Source organism: Chrysoperla carnea, chromosome 4, assembly GCF_905475395.1.
Source record: "Chrysoperla carnea chromosome 4, inChrCarn1.1, whole genome shotgun sequence".
In the NCBI taxonomy this organism is placed as follows: Eukaryota; Metazoa; Arthropoda; class Insecta; order Neuroptera; family Chrysopidae; genus Chrysoperla; species Chrysoperla carnea.
Genome location: NC_058340.1, coordinates 15,293,850 through 15,311,802, shown reverse-complemented (window position 1 = coordinate 15,311,802; position 17,953 = coordinate 15,293,850). Strand labels below are relative to the sequence as shown.

At 29.5% G+C, this 17,953-nt stretch overlaps 1 protein-coding gene across 1 annotated transcript; it reads left to right on the top strand.

Moving 5' to 3' along the window:
* The first annotated feature begins 529 nt into the window (after nucleotides 1-529).
* Nucleotides 530-17,282, top strand: LOC123297880 (dual specificity protein phosphatase 22-B). The gene is made up of 5 exons (XM_044879689.1): nucleotides 530-535; nucleotides 1,908-2,024; nucleotides 2,979-3,103; nucleotides 13,194-13,658; nucleotides 17,005-17,282. Exons 1-5 carry the CDS (start codon nucleotides 530-532, stop codon nucleotides 17,192-17,194), a joined length of 903 nt encoding a protein of 300 aa, XP_044735624.1. The 3' UTR covers nucleotides 17,195-17,282.
* The last annotated feature ends 671 nt before the right edge of the window (nucleotides 17,283-17,953 follow it).

Genomic DNA, 17,953 nt, shown 5'->3' with positions numbered 1-17,953 from the left:
GTAGTTGTACCTTGAATCACAATATACATTTATCATGTTCCAAAGTCACTATTTTAAGTGTAGAAAAGAGTAAAATAGTCTCTTCTTTAGTCATCAAAATTTCTGTACAGAATATTACACCAAAAATAAGTCGAATTAGCAAAACTGACCTTAGTGTGAAATTCCTTCGTTTGGAAGTGTTTGAATTGATCGTTTGTAAAATATTAGCTTCTTAAATCTAAAAATATCATTATGGGGGTACTTAGAGGACATAATTTGTCCATAAAGCAGTTTCAAGCCCTTTCTCTTGATATCTAAAAAAAGACAAATAACAAAATGACATTTGGGAATCGTAGGCTATAAGATTGGGTTTAAGAATTGTATGCTTAGTGTATGAATTTAGTACGGCCTTTTAGTACCCCATTAACATTTTGTTTACATTTAAAGAATAAGTAATAACTTGGAGTTTAACATAGTTTTAAGCAGAAGTAGTTACATTTTTTGTAGAAAGTGCATCCAATAATTAAAAATTGAAAATTACTAGTGAACCATGAGAGTAAGTGGAGTCCTACTAAATAAATTTTTAACAACAAAACAAAAACAACTAACTTAATCTTTCATACTTACAATTCTTTATATCCATTTTTGTAAAAATTTAAAACCAACACCCCCGCCACTGAATTAATATAATTCCTAATTTTGATAAAGTATCTAATATTTAAGATTCCTTACATAAAAATAAAAAACAAAAAAGTTAATGTAGTATGGTCAAAATATTTTATTTTCGACGAATACGAAGTTTTCAGATTTTGGTCCCAAAACTTTATGATTGAATATCTCGAAAATAAAAAGTCTTTGATCAAATTATACGAACTTTTTTTGTTATTTTTATGTAACATATTAGATTTTATTAATATATTTCTATAACACATAAAATAGAAATAGAAAAATTGTATTATTGATTTGCCATTAATTACACTTAGCAGCTTGGATGTTGGATGATATCATAATATTTTTTATTTTTAGTATCGCCTCAAACTTTTGAAGTGTGTATAATATTATTTGATTGCGATTAAACATTGAAATTCTTAAATTATAAGTCGATGATTAAAACTACCGTGTGTTCCAAAATATTTAATATATAGAATTTCTTCAATCTTTTATCGATTTTAAAATATTGAATACTTATAGATAGGTCTCTAGCCCGAAAAAGGGGGTTGCGTTAGAGTCCGGGGTTAGAGTCCTTCCAAAAAACATTTCTAGAGTTGTAATAATTCCACTTCACGTTTGCTTCGAAATATACCGATTTACATTTTTTTCCTGATGCCATTTATCAGTTTCGTTTCAATTTTCGCCGTCAAAAATCAATTTTCGTAGCAAACAAAAACAGTCGTTATCCGCTATTTTTCGAAAAAAACGCGAATGAGAATTATCGGAGTAGGTTATTAATATGTTTGGAGGGACTCATAATAATTAATGTTAGTGGACGTTTCGGCCCATTTTCGGAATGGGGAGTTATTCAGAAAGTTCATAGCTCTTTCAATGAGGCGGTACTCCAAAATTTAAGAATTTCTGTTCAAATAAAATAAATCAATAGTTTTTTTTTTTTAATAATTAACCTTTTGATGTCACCTTACCTTTACCTTTTGTTTGTAGTTTAATAATAAATATAATTGTGCTTTGTATACACACCTGTTGCATTAGACTGTAATATTAATTCAGTTGCAAACTAAAATTGAATTTCTTTTGTCCAAAATTACATGAAACGTGGTCAAAACCAATCAAAAACTACAGTTAGGAATAAAATTTGTGCCATATTTGTAAATATAAAATTGGCTGTAATTTGTGTAACAGAATACTATTTACTACATTTCATAAGAAAGTTAGTAGAGACTGTTAATAATATTCATTTTTCTAATTGGTTTCAGGTCCTTCCAGGACTTTATGTCGGAAATTACAGAGATTCAAAGGATGCAGCCCAATTAGACAAATATCGGATCACACATATAGTTGCAATACACGATACAGCACGGAGATTGCATTCGGTAAGTTCAAAAATTTATTACAGAATTAATAAATAATAAACTTAATGTATAGCAAGAAAATTATTAAATCATCAGCAGTGCAAGCAAGCAATGCTTAAGTAAAAAAACATTTGAATATAATGGGTTTTACACAAACATTGCCCAAATTTTAGACCTATAAATTAAAAAATTTGTTTCTTCTTCATCTTTAAAACATTATTACATCAAAACATCAATATTTCGTTACTAATTCTTGAGCTATTAAATTGTAACTATTACTACTTAAAAATTATTTAACATAGATATGTTCAAAACATACAAATAATTCACGAAATTTTGATTATAACTCAAATTTATAAAGCAGTTTAAACATTCAAAAAGTCCCTATCGATCGAGAAAGTAAAAATATTTGTTTGTGTTTGGGGGAAGTGGGTATTGAGGCATGTATAAGTGTTAAAAAATTGAAGAAGTATATCAAGAAAGTAATGACTTGACAAAACACATATTTTGTGTGAAGTTTCCGTTAAGAAAATTTAAACACCAAATTCTTGTAATTTTATTTACAGAGTCTTATTTTCTTATTGACTTACTAAAATTTTTAGTTCCATTTAAAAAACACAGCTGATCCCTATCTGTCCATGAAAACGTCCCCATATACGAAAGCTAAATGCTGAATTTTCTTTCTCCCTAAAACTGAGCTGGTATATATTTTACTCTTTTTTGATTTCTTTTTCCAATACATTTTCAAAATATAAGGATGGAAAATTTCTAACAAGTTACTCTCTGTAAGGATATACTATAACGAACCAGTGGTTGATCTCGTTACAACGAACATTGATAGTTTAAATCGACTTTCGCTTTCTATTCCACAAATAATAGTTTATTCGCTTTTTATTCGAAGTGGCTTTAATCTTCCACAAATAATCTCTAACTTAATTCAATATAAATTGTATAGAATTCTTTTATTTGTTTCAGGACAAGCATTATTTATGTGTACTGGCATCAGACACACCCGAGCAAAATTTAACACAATATTTTCCATTATGCAACGACTTTATCCATGCAGCTCGTTTACGTGATGGAAATGTTCTTATACATTGGTAAGTAATTTATACCCGTAATTTTTTAAGATATTAGGAGGGTATGTTTGTTTAGAAAAAAAAATTGATTACCATAAAAAGTCATACAGAATATTTCTAAATCTGGTTTTCCACTAAACGCGCAAAAAAAAAAAAACAAAACAAAACAGAAACTCGTGTCGAAAAAAACAAAACTTTTTACAAACTTTTTGAAGACTTGTCGAATGTTACAACGTTTCGTTGTTATTTACAACTTCATCAGGCACTGTGTAAAAAAACACATTTAATGATGAAGTTTTTCAGACTAAGTAGTTTATATTTATTTTTTACGTAAATGTTAACCTGGAATGTAAGAAAATTGATTTGTATTGATTTTATAGTTCAAAAAAACTAAAAAAAAGACATGCTTTGTTGCACTAAAAAATGGATAATAATTTTAATTGTAATGAAAAAATCAAAGCGTGAGGTGCTCCATATTTTGGATTCATTAGCTAATTTAACAGATATCAACTATCCTGCTTTTTGAATTTCACAATAAAAATCACCAATAATTTTTTAGTACAAGCGTGTTGTTTGTTTTTTTTTTGTTTTTTAGAAATGACTATGATTGCCAAATTGTTGACATAGACACGTAGTTCTAGAACGAAAATATTTCGAGCCATGATAATAAATCAAATAAATAAATAAAAATTCATTTGAAAACATTTTTAAAGTCAATAACCAACTCTTTTATAAATAAATAGTTCAACTAAAAATTGAGAATTTCATAATATTCGCCGAAATGTGTATATTAAATGGTTCTACGTACAGTTTAGCCTTTAGAGAAAACTTATTTATATGTATAAGTGTAACAATATACGTAGGGGAGAGTCTAGTATCAGGGATGAAAATTTACTTTTGCTAATGTGTTTTTAAATAGACTGTCAGCTCGTGACAGAAAAAATATACTATACATACCAACAAGCAGCGATTTAGGTAGAATGTGATTTAAAATACAAAAAACAATGTTCAACTTGTAACTAATTGAACAGCAAAAGCTAAATTTAAATACTAAAAATATAATTTCTATATTATTTGAAAATAAATGTACATGGATAATTATTCTCTCGGTTGCTTGCCTTCTAGTAAGTAAACGTTGTCTTCATATGGGTGCTATTTTATAGATACCAATATCTTCCATGAAACTTAATAACCCAGGCACAAATAGTTTTGGGTGCTACGCATTACCCTATATTATGAAAACGTAGTAATAATAAAAATATTCCCATGGCACATGTGTTTGAAACGTTCCACCATCTGAAATACAATGTGGAAGAATAGAAATCATGGTTCTGCATCAGGTATTTTGTTATTTATACCCTATACATAATATACCTCTTGTTGAGCTTATAAATTGGATATAGTGACTTCATAAAGAAGCGAAATATCCTTGTCCGCCTTTTTGAGGACCGTTAACGGAAAGTTTACTAATTCTGAAACATTTTAACCGTGGCTCGAATGTCAACTTTATTAAAACGTGTTTCCGCGGTGTACTTTTCACTGCCTAAACAAAAAATTGAAAGAAAGTTTTAATTATGAAATAAGTGATCAAAATGGCAATTTGCAATCGTCGAAAGGGTTTCAAATGGAGTGCAATTGAAAAAACCATTTTTTGGCCATTTTCACAGTCAGAAAATGTTGTCAATTGATTAAGGTATTGTAAAATTATTGGCTATTAACAACTCCAAAGCTACAAATGCTTGAATTTGCTGACGAATTTTTACATTTCTTATTTATCGAGTGGAAATCAAAGTAAAAAATTGATTGCATAGAATTAATTTACTTAAAATTATGTAAACTGTATTTTTTTTCATCTTGCTTTGTGCTATACTTTCATTAAAGAGAAAGCATTTAAATGTGAATGAAAAAAACAAATAGCAAAGACCTAAAATCACTTTCGTTAATGTTTCCCATTTTTCTAAAAACCAAATTGGCCAATTTGAAACAAAAAATTGTCTTCAGTTGATAGATTTTTTCAATATAAGCAACTTATACACTAACATTTATCAAGTGGAGTTTTTTTTTAAATTAATAAAAGCCAGTTTTTCACTTTTCCAAATTTTTAACATTATAAGTAGTACATTATAAAAAGCGTTATTTTGCTTAGAATTTCTTTCTCTTTACACTGAACAACAAGTGGTTGGAAAGAATCTGTTATATGCTTACTTCTGCACTCGGTTGTTAAATTCGACTCAAATGATTATTTTCCTTTTTTACCTCTAAATATTATTAAACACTGGATAATGAAAAACGGCAGTCGTTAATACCCAAAAAATTTTAATAGTATGTACTTATTATCACAGGCATAATGTTCAAAATTAGTTTTAAAACTTATTCAACCTTAATTAAATCGACATTATTAATTATATTCAAAATTCTAAAATTATTTTGAAGTGAGCGAATATTCGAAGTGAGCTAAAAAAGATTTGTAAGGGCTCTTTCAGCTTTGTGTACAGTCACACTCTTATCTTATTATCAAGGATAGTTACAGTGCCTTGCACTAGAACTTGTATCGGAGCTACCTTACGCTTTGTATAGTATGTATAAAAAGAACACACTGAGGTATTCTGTACAAACTAAAAAGCTATCATTTATTAATAATGCTTTCGTGAGCTTCTATTACTACTGGTACTGTTTATCAACAATACAGTCATATATAATTCCATTTATATTATATTATATGATATTATTCCACAGTTATTACGAGCTGTTCCTATGAGAAATTAGAGGAAAACAGGACAATTGTTGATATGTACTAAATCTCATTTTATATTTGATCCTAAATTCTTCATTAGCTACCTGTTTCACAAAAGTAACGATGTTACAAAACGTGTACTTACATACCCAACATATACAAAGGATTTTATGTCTTTAGTCTAAAAATAAATATATCGGTCCCGAACACGAAAAATGGGTAAGGATTCTGACCGGAACATCACTTACATAAATTTCCTGAATTGTTATATTTCGAGGTAAACGTGAATAAAAATTATCGGAATACGCTAGAAATGTTTTTGGGGCGAATTTTAACAATTATTACAAAAAGCGTCCAGGTCAGAGTCCCGAACTTCTTTTCAAGCTAGAAACTTGTCTAAAAAAAAAGAGAAGACCAAAAATTGTGTAGAAATAGTTTCCAAAGAGTTCGTTTTACTAGTATACTTTATGTGGGTATTTCAAGTCGATCAACAGCGACAAATAGGTCCTTCAGGATTTTTGTTATTTGAAAGGTGTAGAGTATTTATACTATTGAGTATAAATTAATGACTTTTTCGGCATCGAATTACGGATTGAATAACGTCTCACATAAACTAAATGAATATTTGGAAAATATAAGACAGCACACCACAATCAATCGCATACGTATAGATTGGGTTAATGAGACTTAAATGGATTCGTTCTGTAACTTGGCTTTTGATTTGAAAAATGACTGTAGCTCCAAAGAGGATTGTTTTTAATTGGAAGTGCACGTCCTCATGTTTAAAAAAATTTTTGTTTCTCTTTGATGGGAAAAATAATCCCGTTTGTGTCAGACATTTATTCGTATAGTCCATCTAGCCGCCTATTAAAAGTATTTTCGGTATTCTTTATAAAAATGAAAATATTTTTTAAAAATAAATTCACTTTATTAATACACGTACCTGAGTTTGATGGTGGGTAAGATTTTTGAATAAACAGTTACATGTGGTGGGCTGGGACAGAAATTAGCTTTGAAAAGAACAAGAGTAGGGGAGAACTTTAAAATCTTAAATGAGAATCACAACGAACTCTACAAATATTGGAAATATTAATGGAAGATTTCTACTACTTAAAAAATAATAATGGTGCAAAATTTGAGAGAATCTAGCCTTAAAATTTTTACTTGCATTCTTGCAACAGTTTTTCTTCGTTTCCCAATATTCAAATAAAGTTAATACATACATACATACTCGAAGAAAGAACCGTCTATTTTTCAATCGCCAAGTCGGCATTTACGTGTTCTAAAATAATGGTAAAACTTTGATTTGAATATACAACATCATAATTTACCTGAATTTAGACAAAGTTAAATACATAAACCAAAATCTAATACTGTTATTATTTATGTATTGCTTACATATTGTGCATATACAGTTAATCCAGTATGTTGCGGCATAGACATTACATTACGATAAGGAGGTAGAGTACTATCAAAAGCTTTTTTTCTTTACCCGCGGGCGAAAGTACTTTCTTACTGCTTCTTCTATTGGGAGGCAAAAAGTTCGACATTTAAGCTTTGATACAACCTGCAGAGCTGAGTTACTCTAAACCAGGCGTGGGCGAGTTATTTTAAGTCAAAGCCACCATTGTTATAAGTTTATTGCGTGCCATAGAGTTTATTGTGTGTCTCTTTATGCAAGTCCGCATTGCTCATAGAGGAGGAAGCGATACTGGTAAACGACTCTTCTACCTATCTCAGTTTCTCTAATAGTAATAAGATAGGTAGAAAAAATATTATGTCTCTCTGTCTTACTCGTATTATTGGTTGACACTGATTAGGGTATCACTGTCTTACTCGTATGTTAGATACAGAAGTCTAAGTGGCTTCTCTAAGCCACGTTTGTCCATGGATGCTCTAAAAAGTAACCATTGCCCAAAAGTGACCTAAAGTAATCAGGTAATAAAAAATGCTATTGGTTGCATACATTCCATTGATTGTTATTAATAACCTTTTTTAGTTGAAATAAAACTGCAAAAGGATGCGATCAAAAGATTTTATTTTTTTGTAGCCTTTGCATTGAGTCACCGCTACTCGTATGGCTCTGAAATTGGGATTGTTAACGAGATACTCTATTTTACGCTGACAAATAAATCATTCTAGGATTCTATAATGAGTTATATGTCAGTTTGATTCTAGATTATTGAAACTCATACTTAAATTAAAAACCGTAGATTGCGGGAAATTAATATCACAAATTTTGTAGTAGAAGATTATATGTTTTCTTAATTTTAAAATGGTTTTTTAACAAACAAGAAAGTTGCATTTATGATTAACTAAAATTTATACCCTGCCAAAGATCGTGTTGCAAGGCCAAGACTGTGCGTATAAGACAAAAACCAAGATCAAGATCAGGCTGTAAAAGCAATACTAAAAACAAAACAAGCAAGACAAATATCAAGACAAGACTCGAAGGTTAAATCAATAATTACTTATTGCCATAATTTTCAAAATGTCTTCGCTGATGATGAATCCTTAGACTACTTTGTAATAGAGAATAATATACTTACGTACGTTATACCGAATAGGCTTTTAGAATATAAAATCATATATAATCATAAAATACAATGAAACTTTGTTAGCTACGTAATTCGAAAACCACATGTAGGTATCATAATATAATAGGTATCATAGTATATGATCGTATATTTTATTTAAAACTGAAACCTTGTTAACCAGATTCAGTATGTAATATCATTATTTAAAGCAGTAACATTTTGTCTCAAAGCCAGTTAATGTACATCTCTTGCATTATTTTGTTATGCATGGAACCGATATTGCTGGAGCGAGAAGCTATAAAGATAAATTTTTAACTTCCCACTATAATATAAGTTATTGTAATGTAACTAATTTAGAGAATAAATATGTATGTGTGTACGCACGTACGCACGTAAGTACGCCCGTAGACATTTTTTTCGTCATCGATATCGCGCGAACAAAAAATGATTTCGACTTCGTTGAGGTGTCGATCAAAACGTATTAACGGTAATATGATCCGAAAAGAATTTCATAACATTCGATCGAGTCGTTTCGAGTTTTTATTATGCTGGGAAGTTATTCGTGTGGACCTCAAGGGTTTACCCCTTCGCCGATAGCCACCCCAACTTTGAAATTTCAAATGGCACACCCCCTACCTTGTTATACATCAATTGAAAGGGCAAAAAGTTATCTATTTACCATGATTAAAAAATGAAGTTGATCGATTATTTCTCAAGATAGAGTACACAGAAAATATAAGGAAACAACCCTTAATAACTCTTGAGCTGATATGATTATTGCTTTAAGTTAAAACATGTCGATTTAGGTATATCGACAGGAAAGTTTAAAAATGGTACTTAGAAAATTTTAGGTTTCATTCCTTGACTCCCGCCCACAAAAATTTTGAAATTAAATGTCACTTCCAACTTTGCGATACCTTATTTGGAAAGACATAAAATTGTCTCTTTAACCATGATAAATAAAATGAAATCGATAAATTGATTGTTAAAATAGACTACACAGAAAATTTAGGGTATGAATTCAATCTTCTGGGTAGTCTATTTTAAAAACGAATCGATTGATTTCATTTTTTTATCATGGTTAAATAGAAAATTTTATGCCCTTTCAAATGAGATATCACAAATTAGGAAGTGCTATTTGAAATTTCAAAGTTGGGGTGGGTGGAGGTGAAGGAATGAAACCTTTTCTAGGTACTATTTTTGAACTTCCCCCTCGATATCTAAATTAATGTGTTTTCATTCAAAACAACAACCACATCAGGTCAAGAGTTATTAAAGGTGGATATTTTTGAAATGATCACACTGCGTATGAAAATGCTATGATTCAATATACATATAAAATGTCAATAAATAATGTTGATATCTAATAGCGTTTTATTTTTATTGCAAATTAAAAACGTTCAATCTAAATTTAATCACTCTGTATGAAGCAGAACAAATGGTACATGAATATTGTTCTGTAGTACATACACATCTAACGAAAATCGTATTAATTATTTAATCAAGTGTAAACAATAATTATCATATCATTGTTACCATTATTATTAATATTATTATGTTACGTATCTAACTTTCATGTCAGATTAAACACAAATGTTTCATGCCAGAAAATAGACAATGCTACATAGGCGCTTAATTATACTTCATTTGGCATTATACTGTATGTCTCAGACAACCTGTACACCCCTCTTAAATCCAAAGAATAGTTTGTATGTTTAATACGGAAACCTAAGTGTACGTTCGCAACAACTCTTTCTCGATACTTCCAGTTAATTAGGTTCCTATTCGATGTGACAAAAAAACGTCGAATCGATTGTAGGGACCACAAAAATGATTCCTATAATAAAATATTTACATTTAAAAGTGTTTTGCAATAAATATACTCGCTTAAAAATATCGTGACATTAAAACACTTCAGAATCGTGCCCCATGAATCATGGCGTCATCTGTTATGACAATTCATGGTATACCAAAGAGTTTACACAACTAGAGAACGCTAGGGCTCAAAACTTGTTATATGATGAATGAAAGAGAAGGCTGAGGGAAAGAAGAGGATGAAGGAGAAGGAAGTTTGTTCCCCAGTTTCCTTGTCTAATCTATATGGCATCGGCTACATATTGTTTACATTATTGTGATTAAGTAAATAGTTAAAAAAACGATTTATGGAATATTATTTAATACATTAAAAGTTATTCAAAAAGTAGAAACTTCAAAAGAAACTTTATGTACATAGCAAACACAGTATCAACAGTTTAATTTTTAATAAAATTAGCTAAAAGTTTTATTGAGTTTAATTATTATTATTATAGAGTTTAATTATAGATAATCATATAAAATATATATTTCTAAAATAAAATTATACTTGAATTATTGACAGATATTTTTTATTTAACTGTTCCTCAACAAACGTTTATTTCTTTAAAATGTTATGTTGTAAACCAGGATCCATGTTATTATCCGCTGTGAAAATATTCAATTCATTTTTATACCATGTATAAATATATGTATAAATAGTTGAAATCCAACAACCTAGAATTAGTGAAAATTCACTGAATGATTCAGTTAAAAAAGAAATCACTAATTTTTGAGTGAAAGTAACTAATTTAATTGTGACAGTACTTTTCACTAATCCATTAGTTACATCAAACGGTTTATTGAAATAGTGAAAAACGCCAATTAAATTAACAGAATTTACTAATTCTTGCATTGTTGTGAATTAGCAGAATTCACTAATTTATTAGTTAAAAATACTATTCTATTCAATTAGGTATTTGTAAGAATGAATGTGGGTGCCCACATATTTGAAGAGATCCATTTCCAAAATAAATGAAGCAATGAAAATATATCCGTAAAATTTTTCTCAATTATTTTAATCTTAACTAAATTAAGCTCCTCCAAATCTGTTTTGTCAATTACCTTCTTCCAATTTCAATGATTTCTCATGGTCCTATTTTGATAAAATGAAGCATTATTAGTTAGTGGAAGTTGCAAAGAAAATAAAAATCTACAGCTTGATGTGATAAACGCGCATATCAAAAACAGATTACTGTTTTTAAATTTTAAATATTGGATCTTGACTTGCTGACTTTCAGTTTTGATACTACACCATTACAGATAACAAAAGATATGTGTTATAATGAATGAATAAATGAATGATGAATGTTGATAGTAGGGTAAAGTATTGTATCTTGATGCCAATGTACCTTGAATCACCATATAATTTCTTAAAAGATAATAATATACAGGGTGGTCCAAGTTACAACAGCAATACTTCATCAAATGAAAGATAACGTTCAAATAAAAACAATTTTCCCATACACTTATAACCAGGAAAGGTTCCTTTTCTAAATAAAGAATGTTGAAATTTTAATTGAAGGATATTTGTGTAAAAATTGTCAAGACAGCTTCTTCAAAAATTTTTAAATTCGGTACCTAATATTCCAAGTACAATCGATGTGAATGACTTCAAAGTATATTATTGTATGAACCATGGTGTACATTATCCTTTTGTACCATGGATCACATATTAATTACACATAAATTTTTTTATTAGTTTTATCGAAAGCTATAAAATATTTAAATTCTCAAAGCAATAAGTAGTGTGTATGATGAACAATTCTCAGAGGTGATTCTATTTTCTATATGCACCATCGAATTCTATACATAAAAATTAGTAAAAAATGAAAGGCTTTTTTCGATGTTTTTTTTTTATAGAATTTGAATTAAAAATAATTAAATAACTTGATGAACTTGAAAAAATAAATATTTTAAAGTATTTTTACAAAAAAAAAAAAAAAAATAGATGTAGAGAGAATTTCATAAGAATGACTTAACTAAGCCGAAATTGAACAATGTTACTGAACTTTTTTAACTTATTTTTGTACGTTGCTTAGTCTTCTTTGTATTTTTGTAATATCCTGTAAATGTAAATTGTGATCCATGGTGAATCATTCTCCCTCCACAGCTACTTTGTTATGTAAATTAAATGTTAAATATTTGAAATTATCATATTGTTGTTTGTTTTAGTTGTTCAAAATGTGAATAAATATGTCAAATTTTCATAAAACCTTTATAATTGTGCTTATTTAAATTCATAAAACATTCAAATAATAAATATGTTTTCAAAATTTACCCTAGAATATAATAAATATTGTCTCTAGACCTTCGATGTGGTTACTAACACTTCTATCGAAAGTATATTTCAAAGAAATTTCGTTAGGAAAAAAGTTTAACTGTTGTATTTTAGCAAATATTTTTTAACTTAAATGGAAGAATAGAAAACTGGAATGGTAAAATACAGCCCGCTCTTTTGAAAATTCCAAATTGAGATAGTTCCTGATTTCAAAGTTCCTGAGTTCATGTTCATAACTGATTTTTTGAAAGAAATGTAGACAAATTTCTATTACAAAGTTATTCTTTATAAATTTTCCCCGCAAAGTTTAATGATTTTGACAAAAATCGAATGGAATAGGAATCTTGATTTTTGTATTCAATTTCCAATGAATTTATTAAGTTTATGGAAAAATATTTTGAACAAATTATTACTTTAAAAAGAATAATATTTCAAAATAAATTTTCCTCTTTCTCTTATCAGTTACAAACATGAACTATTTTTTATCCACAAACATTTTTTAACACTTAAATTTTAGGCAAAAATGTTATGGATGTAAACTTTTACCTAGCTAGCATCATAGCTTTATGGATTTCTAAAGGTCTCACGTATTCGAATAGGTCAACAGATTTGACTCCTCATATTTTGAATTGTTTGTGCGATGCCTTCAATGGCTGCTCTTTTAATAAAACAATTGAATTAACAAACTCATAATTTCATTTGTTTCAGTCTTGCTGGTATGTCACGCAGTGTAACAGTGGCTGTTGCATACATAATGTCCGTAACATCGTTGTCATGGAAAGAAGCATTAAAAGTGGTACGTGCAGGACGTGCAGTTGCAAATCCAAACTTAGGTTTCCAACGTCAATTACAAGATTTTGAATCAAATCGTTTATTTGACGAACGTCGTCGTTTAAAAGAACGGTTTCCCAGTTTGGCATTAGTTGCAAACGATGAAGAACAATGTTCAATTATGCTAGATTCATATGATCGTTTATTGTTAGCACGTACCATATGTGAAGGTAAATGTCCACTTGGTGTTCCATGTCCAACGGGCGTATGTCGTGGTCGTGGTCGGTCTACATCAACTACATCATCCAGTCAGCGACGTCGCAAAAGCAATCAACGGGGTACTTCAGCAGATATCTCACGAAGTCCAAGTATTTGTAGTACGTCCTCAGTCAATCGACCAAGGTATGTTAACTCTTTATCTGAAATCTATAAGTGTACACTGTACTATATTCAAATGCCATAGAATTTCTCTTTTATTTGGTCAAAAGCTCTTCTTTTGGGAGCAGCAATTTTTAATTCCAAAAGACTGTTTTTTTATTTCAATAAAAATAGATCCTTTGAATGAAGGCAAAATAACACGGTCTAAGTTTGTAAACTATTTTACCAGGCCGCTTCAAAATGCAACATTCAAAATTATTTAGAGCCATTGAAAATACTACCTCATTATACAGCCTCAATTAATATTAAGCAAAAATGTTGAATCGGAACAATGGTCTAGCTGTGGTTTCAAACATAAAAAATTATTTGGCAACTGAAAAGCATCTCCTTCATAAACATAGAGTAAAAACTCAACTGTTCAGTAAAACTGTTAGTCAAGCACCGCCTGCGGTGATTTTAATCTTAGCCCAATGTAATAGAATCGGTAAAATGGTCTGAGTGTAGCTTCGCACATTACCTTTTTGTCAAGTCCATCTTACTACAAGGCTTGACGGGTCTTTATAGGTCTAATACGGCCAGCCAATGCTAGACGGTTCAATTTTCCAAAACATTTATAACTAATTCACGATCGGAATCGAAGCCAAACTCAGAAATCTGGGATCTTCTACTCTGCCCGTGATACCCGTATCTGCCAAAGTTCCTAAAAAATTATTGACCTCCGAAGTACATTATTTTATAAACTAGTTCCAAAAGTAACACATAGAGGCTTATCCAAACTGATTAGTAATTTGAATATGATAGTTTGGATAAATGATCCGAAATATGCCAATTCAAACGGTCTCTTTGCGCTTCCTTTTCATGATCTCCACTGCTAAAAATCTCTAAAAAATATAAGAAAAATGACAAATATTTCTAAAGAAAAAATAAAACAGAAGAAAATTGTAGCGATTCCAGGAATTTCTTTAGTTGTTTTGTTTACTAAATGTTTCTAAAAATACCCTCACCGTTTTTGCTAGCTGGCAGGAATTTTGGCTAAGGTTTAGGCAGAAGTAATCATAGCTTGGTGATGTTATATACCTGTCTGAACTTAAGTAGTGATCAGTGAGCGATTATAGTTAATATATTCTCTGAACCCTAGCCAATTTCTTACTTTACTTATTACTAAAACTCAACCGATCTCAATTTAAACAATAAAAATTCTAAAAACTAATAAAATAGATGATTAAATTCTCTAATTACATTTTCTACAAGTGAAAAAAAGATCGACATGTACTTACTTCACATGATTAATGAGTGCTCATTGATCAGTATTTTCTAAAACTTTGTGATCAATGAAGGTTGATCATAATTTTATACAGTTTATAGAGCATTTCTATAAAAAAAAAAGATCTTCGCTGTTATCATAGTTTAATTCGCTCTACTCAAGCATCACTCTTTCTAAAAGAGCCTAGGAAAAGATGAAGAGCCTAAGTTAGTCCATTTTCCCGAAACACTCTACATTTTTTGTAAAGACAACTAACGATCCTTTTATTCACTTTTTTCTTTTTACTTTATAAATAAGAATTCATTTCTCATATAATTTATTTTCTTAGAAGTATATTTTTATTATACTATTGCCTCCGCAAAAAATATTATCTACACAATAAATGTTAAAAACAAGAGAAATTCTAATTAATTTATGGCTTTTTGTATCTACTTTGTGTTTTTTCTCTTTTGTTTTAACTTATGCGTCTACCCGATATTTCAAAAGTATGTAAGTTTTATTATAAATTAGCTTTTAACCTTTAAACGCTATAAAATGGTGATACATTTGGGTGTCTCAGTTTCCAGTTTCTGCCTCGGAAAAATCTCAAAAGTATTTTAGTATTGACAACGATGAGAGAAAGTTTGTTTACTTTAATCATTTATAGTCAAATACTTTTCTGCAATTTCCGAAATATAAACGAGAAAATGAGGCACCATCCTACGGTCTATTATGCACTGCTAAATATTTTTAATATGTATATTAAAATTGCGTTTCAATCTTCTGAGTTAATTTTCTATTATGCTGGTGGACAAATCGTCCAAATAGTGTGGACGCACATAAAGACCAATCTTTTAATATGATCGCACAATACACAGTTTAATTTCAACTCTTTTACTTAGCAAATCAACATCTTCTTAATATACTTTGTACGTACTTAAAATTGGCTTTACCTTTTACAATTAGATAAGCTTATATTTTCGCATTTCAAATTAAATATTTGAATGTAATTAAAGCTTGCTTAAAAAAGTAGGTGCTTTCTTTTATCGAAAATCATTGGTTTTATTCAATTCCGTAGTATTTGGTGTTTAAGAAATTATAAATTTCACATTTAAACATTGTAAATAGACTTTTATCTTTCGTACAACGAATCACAAGACCTTATTTGTAATTTCTCCATTGAGACTTCTTTTAAAGAATAAATATTGGTCAATTTCATAAGTTTTAATAGATACTGTGTTTTATTATTCAAAATAGTTTCTGGCATACATATAAGAATATTTTTATTATTAGTGATTTTTTATTATTCTTATGATTAATGGCATATATTTTGGAAATAGTATCTACTTAGTATGCCACTATACTTAGTGTTCGACATAGATTCATCTGTATAGATAGTAGAATGTTAAGGACTAGGTTTTTTCTTGAGACAGTTTAGAAAAATTGTAGTTTCCTTTCATTCAAATATCAATTCGTAAGTAGACACGTATTTTTTCGGGGGGTAACTACACGGTAAGAAATGTGTAGGGCTTACTGCAATGCCGTTATGGTAACTTTTTTTAACCTACTTTAAAATGTTCTTAGGATCTTTCTGATCAAAAAATCTCACGGCCACAAATTTTGTTAGCTAATAGTTTTCGAGCTGTATAAATATAATGTATGTATAGCTTTGATCGCCCGTAGCTCAAAAATTACCAGTTAAAATATTTTGTGGTCGTAAGACATTGATCGAAACGATCCGAATAACATTTTGGGGGTAGTTTTAATAACTTTCATAGAAATCAATTTTCCTAGTCATATAGGTACTATAAATATATTATATGTGTAACTTTGATTGCCCGTAGCTCGAAAACTACTCGTTAAAAATTCGTTGTGGCCGCGAGATCTTTTAATCAGAATGATCCAAAGAATATTTTAAAATGGATTAGAAAAAGTTTTACAGAAAGCCATTTTCCTATCTTATATCGCGAGGTCCTTTTGTACTGAATGTTTTCACCAATCCATAAAATTTTTGGATAACAAAACTGGATCTCAAACATCAAAGAAACTTTAAATTAATTATTTCAAAAAAGATTCATACTCAACTGATTAAATTCATAAAAACTAACACTATTCATTTCTTTATAGATCAAGTCCTGCAGGATTTCATTCTTACACAGGGTCAGCACCACCATCACGATCTTCGTCACGTGTCGAGTTACACATGGCTGGATGCTCAGCACCATGTACACCACAACCAAGTCCACCCGTATCACCTCAACATTTCCCACGCCGCAGTGAAGCCCTCCAACGAGTAAATAGTGCATCGAATACGTAGCGATTACTAAAAACAGCTGAGGCTGTTTTATATGAGGAAAATGAATTCAAGTAATTTATCTAAATACACCAAAACAAAATTATTATATTCCCACAAGAAAGTGTTTCAAAATAAAAATAATTTTATTATGTAACTAATAAAAATAAAACAAAATTCATGTGTGCAATTTTACTTGAAAAAGCAATCCGAAAAAAGCCTCACATAAAAGGCAAAAATCAATTGCATTGTTGTTTTGTTGAAAGTTGGCTGTGTTTTTTGTAATATGCAAAACAAAAAAAAATGTGTTGTTATGTATACAGCTGCCATAATTCGAATTGAGTAAAAAATCTCAAAATTGGAGTACATATTTTAAGTTGCTTATTAAATCCCTAGCAGAATCACTTACTCTGAATACACAGAACAAATAAAAATCGTTTAAATCGAGGTGATCGAAAATTCAGAGTAAATACGGTGTAAAATAAAACTGTAATAAAATATAGATTATATAAAATTTAAAGTGAGTCCAAAGAGATGCTACAAACAGTTAAATATACCCTAATATCTATGCTATATAAGTGACATAGTACATTAATAATCCAAAATAATCCAAAAATTGTACCCACATTGTATTCGGATTAAATATCCAGTACCTAATATTTGTGATACAAAAAATATGGATTTTGGATTTGGCTTAAATATAAGATATATCTAGCATAGTTCATTCTGCTAGGAAATACTCAAACAATTGAGGTCATGCAATCACATTGAAAGAATTTTCTT

Coding starts and splice junctions, on each gene's coding strand:
- LOC123297880 (XM_044879689.1), top strand. Junction 2,025..2,978: donor CAGCACGGAGATTGCATTCG/GTAAGTTCAAAA, acceptor TATTTGTTTCAG/GACAAGCATTATTTATGTGT. Junction 3,104..13,193: donor GGAAATGTTCTTATACATTG/GTAAGTAATTTA, acceptor CATTTGTTTCAG/TCTTGCTGGTATGTCACGCA.